The sequence below is a fragment of the Chiloscyllium plagiosum genome, unplaced genomic scaffold, assembly GCF_037043375.1.
Source record: "Chiloscyllium plagiosum isolate Xiang-an unplaced genomic scaffold, Cpla_swu_hap1 HiC_scaffold_35, whole genome shotgun sequence".
Lineage (NCBI taxonomy): Eukaryota > Metazoa > Chordata > Chondrichthyes > Orectolobiformes > Hemiscylliidae > Chiloscyllium > Chiloscyllium plagiosum.
In genome coordinates this window covers 6,146,425-6,153,823 of record NW_028270173.1, presented here as the reverse complement: position 1 = coordinate 6,153,823, position 7,399 = coordinate 6,146,425, and the positions used below count along the sequence as shown (strand labels likewise).

The 7,399-nt window shown below is 47.0% G+C and overlaps 1 protein-coding gene across 1 annotated transcript; it reads right to left on the bottom strand.

Annotated features, from left to right (window-relative positions):
- Positions 1–4,584: 4,584 nt before the first annotated feature.
- LOC148139997 (heat shock 70 kDa protein-like) lies at positions 4,585–6,952 on the bottom strand. Its single transcript, XM_087979145.1, has one exon. It carries the CDS (start codon positions 6,843–6,845, stop codon positions 4,926–4,928), a length of 1,920 nt encoding a protein of 639 aa, XP_087835271.1. The 5' UTR covers positions 6,846–6,952; the 3' UTR covers positions 4,585–4,925.
- Between the last annotated feature and the right edge of the window lie 447 nt (positions 6,953–7,399).

Genomic DNA, 7,399 nt, shown 5'->3' with positions numbered 1-7,399 from the left:
CCTGCTCCTCGGAAGCAGCCTGACCTGCCGTTCTCTTGCAGCACCAATCTAATCTTGAAGTCTGATCTCCAACATCTGCAGTCCTCACTTTTGTCTTGAACAAACAAGGCTTGTTCTCAGTGAGGGAGCTGGAGCAATATCCCATTGAGTGTCAACTCAGAGGAAAAGCTTGAAATAGGCTGGAATAATATAAAAGCTGTGGAGTTTGAATTTTTTTTCCATTTGCAGCTGTAAAGATCCACATTTATTTGCCGCCTCAAACTACACTTTACAATATAATGCTGACCCATATTCTTATGATCTAAGCACACTGTCCCCTTCTATTCACACATCCCCCACCCACACCTTCCTTCACACACACACACACATATCCCTGCCCTAACCATACACATACACACACACACCCCAACACACATCACCCACCCCACACACACATTCTCTCTCTCTCACACACACACGCAAAGATATGCCCTCCCCTTTCCCCCAAGGCACTGTCTCTTAACCTGTGTTTTCTCCCAGTCTCTTTCAGAGATCATTTAGAAGGATTGGTGGTTGAGAGAGACGACACCTAGTAATCTTGTTGCACGGTTATCGTTCCTTAGCTGAAGACAAATGCATTCCGCCCTTGGACCTTGTGGGAAATCCACTTCCTCCAGATTTGGAATGCTCTTGGGTCACCAATACAGCCAGGCCTCCTCCATCCCATTCTTTTCTGAACACCTTGTCATCAGGAATATTTAGCACTCAGACCTGCCCTTCCAAGAGGCATATCTCTTGTCGTGCCGTCCAGGCCAGCTTTACTGCCCTTCCCTAATTTTCCCTGAGAAGGTGCCTTATTGAACTGATACAATCTGTCTGTTTTGGGTAGACCCACAATGCTGTTAGCGAGAGGATTTTAGGATTTTGATCTATTGTCTCTGTTAGTGCTGTCTCTTTCTCTCTGTCTCTGTCTCAGCTTTTTGTGCTTTTATATATCCTTCACAAATATTCTCTCTTGGTTCCCATGGCCTCATTTGCAGTGATCAACATTGCCACCTACTGTCCTGGTAGGGAAACTGCTGCGGAAGCTGGTCTGGGATCGCTCTTGAATTCACTGCATTGGTGCCATAGAACATAGAACATTACAGTGCAGTACAGGCCCTTCGGCCCTCGTTGTTGCGCCGCCCTGTCATACTAATCTGAAGCCCATCCCACCTACACTATTCCGTGTACGTCCACATGCCTGTCCAATGACGACTTAACTGCACTTAAACTTGGCAAATCTACTACCGTTGCCGGCAAAGCATTCCATACCATTACTACTCTCTGAGTAAAGAAACTACCTCTGACATCTGTCTTATACCTATCTCCCCTCACTTTAAAGTTGTGTCCCCTCGTGTTTGCCGTTCCCATATATGGAAAAAAGGCTCTCCCTGTCCACCCTATCTAACCCTCTGATGATTTTATATGTCTCTATTAAGTCACCTCTCAACCTTCTTCTCTCTAACGAGAACAGCCTCAAGGCTCTCAGCCTTTCCTTGTAAGACATTCCTTCCATACCGGGCAACATCCTAGTAAATCTCCTCTGCATCCTTTCCAAACCTTCCACATCCTTCTTATAATGTGGTGACCAGAACTGTAGACAATACTCCAAGTGTGGCCATACCAGAGCTTTGTACAGCTGCAGCATAACCTCATGGTTCTGGAACTCAATCCCTCTATTAGTAAAGACCAAACACTGTATGCCTTCTTAACAACCCTGTCAATCTGGGTGGCAGCTTTCAGGGATCTGCGTACATGGACACCGAGATCTCTCTGCTCATCTGCACTCCCAAGAATCTTACCATTAGCCCAGTACTTTGTATTCTGATTGCTACATCCAAAGTGTATTACCTCACCCTTGTCCACATTAAACTCCATTTGCCACCTCTCAGCCCAGGTCTGCTTCCTATCTATGTCTCTCTGCAACCTACTACATCCTTTGTCAATATCCACAACTCCACTGACCTTAGTGTCATCCGCAAATTTACTAACCCACCCTTTTAAACCCTCATCCAGGTCATTTATAAAAATGACGAACAGCAGTGGATCCAACACCTACCCTTGCGGTACGCCGCTAGTAACTGGACACCAAGATGAACATGTTCCATCAACTACAACCCTCTGTTTTCTTTCAGCAAGCCAAATACTGATCCAAACTGCTCTGTCTCCCACAATCCCATTCCTCTGCATTTTGTATAATAGCCTACTGTGGGGAACCTTAACGAATGTCTTGCTGAAATCCATATGCACCACATCAACCGGTTTACTCTCATCTACTTGTTTCCATCTGTCACAGTCCAGTAGAGCAGGTTCATAACACAGCATTTGTTCATGGTTGATGAATGACATTATACCTGGCGGATACTAGAGCTGTAATAAATTGGCAGACTATTCACAATCCAGACTATTTGGTTTAATTGGTCTGATTTTATATAATCTCTCAGCAAAAGGCATCATAAACTATGTCAGTGGTGAGCCTGCCTATTGTGCCAATGACTGGAACAACAACAACTTATATCTGTGCAGCTCAGCTTTGTAAAACATCTCAAGGCGTTTTGCTATAGCATTACTGGGCAAATTGTGATGGAACCAGAAAGATACATTTGAACAAATGACCAAAACCTGGTCAAAGGTGAGCCAATTAGAATACAGAGGGTCCAAGAGATTTAGGGAAGTAAATTCCTGGCCACTTCATGCATGGCAAATTACAAATGGGGACAGTGTTGGGGAATGGACAGGTTCTGGTGCAGGTTATGATACAGACAACAAGACACATCACTCTATGGATGTGCATTAACTGCAGCAGGGAACTCAGACCAGGATTTCTTACATAGTTTGCTTGTTAGCAGGGTGTGGGCATTGCTGGCTGGGTTTATTGCTGGTAATTACTTGCTGAGAGGACAGTTAAGAATCATCTCCTTTCCTCTCGTTCTGGAATCACATCAGCTAAAGCAGGTAAGGATGGCTGATTCCTCCCCTAAATGACAAGAGGAAGCCAGAGGTTTTGAAACCACAGTTGACAGTGATGACTTGATTGGCATTGGGCCACAGCTGAATTCCATATCGGATTGAAACTGAAATATAATTCCTCCATCTCTGGTGGTTGGATTCAAACCTATGCCCCACAGCTGTATTCTGAACTGACAGGCTGAATCCGCCAACCCCAGCCGATTATTCAACACCACCTAGCCCTTACGTGTTCACCCTGTGATGTCATGGTTATAGTCAGCTATTCAGCACATGGACTATCTGTACACCTTCGAAAGATACAATTTATTAATCTCAGAATTTATTAATCACCGAAATGATAATTCTGAATTTGGGCGACAATCTTGCCATTTTGCCATAAGCAAGATTTGTCCTGAAGTTCAGTTTGAATTGAAAATAAAACATCAGCATGAGAAACAGCATGTGATCACAAGCAAGCAATTCTTAAATGGCCTTTGTACAGAACGACATAGAGTCATAGAGATGTACAGCACAAAAACAGACCCTTCAGTCCAACTCATCTATGCTGACCAAATATCCCAACCCAATGTAGTTCCACCTGCCAGCACCCAGCCCATATCCCTCCAAAACCTTCCTATTCATATGTGAATCCAGATGCCTTTTATATGTTGTAATTGTACCAGCGTCCACCATTTCCTCTGGCAGCTCATTCCATACACCTATCACTCACTGCGTGAAAACATTGCCCCTTAGGTCTCTTTTATATCTTTCCCCTCCCCCCAGGGCAGATCTTTGGTGATTTATGCCCCTCGTGATTTTATAAACCTCTACAAGGTCACCCTTCAGTGTCCAGTGTCCAACACTCAAGGGAAAACAGCCCAAGTTTATTCAATTTTTCCCTTTGGCTCAAAATCTCCAATCCTGGCAAGATCCTCGTAAATCTTTCCTGAACCCTTTCAAGTTTCACCATATACTTGCGAGAGGAAGGAGACCAGAAAGATTTTGAACTCAAGGAAATACTAACATTTCTCAGTTTTTGGTCAGGTCAGTTCTGATTGTGACACGACAGAAAGAATGTGGAGACTTTGAAGAGAGTTCAGCAGATGTTTACCAGGACGCTACCTGGATTAGAGAGTATGAGCTATAAGGAGATGCTGGGCAGACGAGGGTGGTTTTCTCCGGAGCAGCAGAAATAGAGGAGAAACATAAAAAGGATTGACAGACAACACTTCCGCAGATATGTCTAATACTGGAAGGCATGTATTTACGCTAAGCTGAGGTGCCTGGAATGGGCAGCCTGGGGTAGTGCAGGAGGTAGACACCATAGTGACTTTTAATGGGCTTTTAGATCAGCACAGGAATAAACATGCAATGGAGGCAGATAGACCAGGGGGATTGCCAGGCAGAAGGGATGAGTTTAACTTGGAGCCGTGGATGACGCTACATCATGGGTCGAAAGGCCTGTTTCTGTGCTGTACTATTCTATGTTTCGTAACCTGGAGTAAATGTAACTCAGTGCTGGTGTGAAAATATGTCAGAAATGCTTTGCAGTAGGAAAACAAAGAAAAATCATTCACAGTATGTGTGTCAAATCATATACCGCAGAAAGAAACATGCAGAAATCAATAAGAACATTTATTTTTTTTAAAAAAGTGAATTTCGAAACAAAAATAAATATTTTTCTGTACATTAAGAATTATCCCCTATATAAATCAAATATAACAAGATTATGTTCTTCCAGAGTATTCAGAAAATTAATTCACCACATTGACAAACAAATTACAAAATGTCAACAGGCTCCAAGATCAGTGACATCATAACTGTTACAGCTGGCAGTAATTTCTGCAGCAACCCTCTCCTCTCCCTGTCACTGAAAGAGAGAGATCTTGGTGCTGACCCCAAGTCCCAGTCTAAAGTTCAGTCCTGGATTGCGGAGGCTCTGACTTTCTAGTCCTTTAATCCACCTCCTCCACTGTTGGTCCTGTGGAAGTGGCACATCCAGCCTGGGCTCTGCAAGAACCACCTGCTCCTCCTTGGTACAAGTTGGCAATGATGGGACAGCACAGCTTTTCCAGTTCTTTCAGCTGGTACTCAAACTCCTCCTTGTCTGCCATCTGGTTGTTCTCCAACCACAGGATTGCCTGGTTACATTGCTCAAGAATTTTCTTCTTGTCTCCCTCACTGATCTTAGTTTTCACATTCTCATCCTCCACTGTGCTCTTCATGTTGAAGGCGTAGGACTCCAGACTGTTCTTGGCTCCGATCCTTTCCCACTGGGCTTCATCCTCATTCTTGTACTTTTCCGCATCCTGCACCATCCTCTCAATCTCCTCCTTACTCAGCCTGCCCTTGTCATTGCTGATGGTGATCTTGTTCGATTTGCCAGTGCTCTTATCAACAGCAGAGACATTCAAGATGCCATTGGCATCGATATCAAAGGTGACCTCAATCTGTGGCACACCACGAGGGGCAGGAGCAATGCCACTCAACTCAAATTTACCCAGGAGATTATTGTCCTTGGTCATGGCTCGCTCCCCTTCATACACCTGAATAAGGACACCAGGCTGGTTATCAGAGTAGGTGGTAAAGATCTGGGTCTGCTTGGTGGGAATGGTGGTGTTGCGCTTGATGAGTGCAGTCATGACACCTCCTGCTGTCTCGAGACCCAGAGACAGGGCAGCGACATCCAGGAGAAGTAGGTCCTGAACATTCTCAGACTGGTCTCCCATCAGAATAGCTGCTTGAACAGCTGCCCCATAGGCCACAGCCTCATCAGGATTGATGCTCTTGTTCAGCTCCTTGCCACTGAAGAAATCTTGCAGCAGTTTCTGGATCTTGGGGATGCGGGTAGAGCCCCCAACCAAGACAATGTCATGGATCTGTGACTTGTCCAACTTGGCATCTCTCAGAGCTTTCTCCACTGGTTCCAGAGTCCCTCTGAACAGGTCAGCATTCAGCTCCTCAAACCGAGCCCTGGTGATGGAGGTGTAGAAGTCAATGCCTTCGAACAGACAGTCAATCTCAATACTGGCTTGTGTGCTGGAAGACAGGGTTCTCTTGGCTCTTTCACAGGCTGTCCTCAGCCTCCTGATTGCCCTCTTGTTCTGACTGATGTCCTTCTTGTATTTCCGCTTGAACTCTTCAATGAAGTGATTGACCATGCGGTTATCAAAGTCCTCTCCTCCCAAGTGGGTGTCACCTGCTGTTGATTTCACTTCAAAGATACCATCGTCAATGGAGAGAATAGACACATCGAAGGTGCCACCCCCCAGGTCAAAGATGAGAACGTTGTGTTCTCCTCTGCCCTTCTTCTCCAGACCGTAGGCAATGGCAGCTGCCGTTGGCTCATTGATGACACGGAGGACATTGAGGCCAGCGATCACACCAGCATCTTTGGTTGCCTGGCGCTGGGAGTCATTGAAGTAAGCAGGCACCGTGATAACAGCATTGGTGACAGGGTGTCCCAGATAGGCCTCTGCTGTCTCCTTCATCTTGGTCAGCACCATGGAAGAGATTTCCTCAGGGTAAAAGGCTTTATTCTCCCCTTTGTACTCAACCTTGACCTTGGGCTTCCCTCCATCGTTCACCACCTGGAAGGGCCAGTGCTTCATGTCAGTTTGGACAACTGGGTCATCAAACCTTCTCCCGATGAGCCTCTTGGCATCGAAGATGGTATTCTGAGGGTTCAGAGCCACCTGGTTCTTGGCAGCATCTCCGATGAGCCTCTCAGTGTCATTGAAGGCCACGTAGCTGGGGGTGGTACGGTTGCCCTGGTTATTGGCGATGATCTCCACCTTGCCATGCTGGAAGACCCCAACACAGGAGTAGGTGGTGCCCAGGTCAATGCCAATGGCTGTTCCTTGAGCTGCAGGCATGTTGATCAAAGTCTGTGGTAGAACTGAGTCTTCTCCTCTGCTGTGGAGTGCTCCCTTCTGTCTGCCGCAGTGACCGAGCTGTCACTCAGTGTCCAATCAATGCGAACGACTGTGATTGTGACGCTCAGTGGGAGCTGCGGCCCTTTAAATAGAATGTGTGGGCGGTCCCGGGCAGGTGGGGCCGGGTGATTGGCAGCGGCGCGGACCAATGGTGGAGCGCGGCGGTGAAGTCACGGCGGAATGTTGTGGAAGGTTCTGAGGCGGCGGCCAATGGGAGCGCGGACGGTTCCGCGAGACGCCGAGAGCCCGAGAGTGTTCTGGAAGGAGCGAGCCCGGGGGAGAAGGTTCTGGAAAGAGGCGGAAAGTTCCAGCGGGATCTGTCCCCCGCACCGCGGGAAAGGATGGGGGGAGGGGGATCTACTGGGAGCCCGGGGCTGGGTCCCGGGGGAAGGGAAGGGGAGCGGGTATGTGCTGTCAGGAGGGGCTTTACCAACTGTCAGGGAGTGTCCAGGAATTGGAGTAAATCTCATGGACAGTGCAGCCGGGAAAACCTG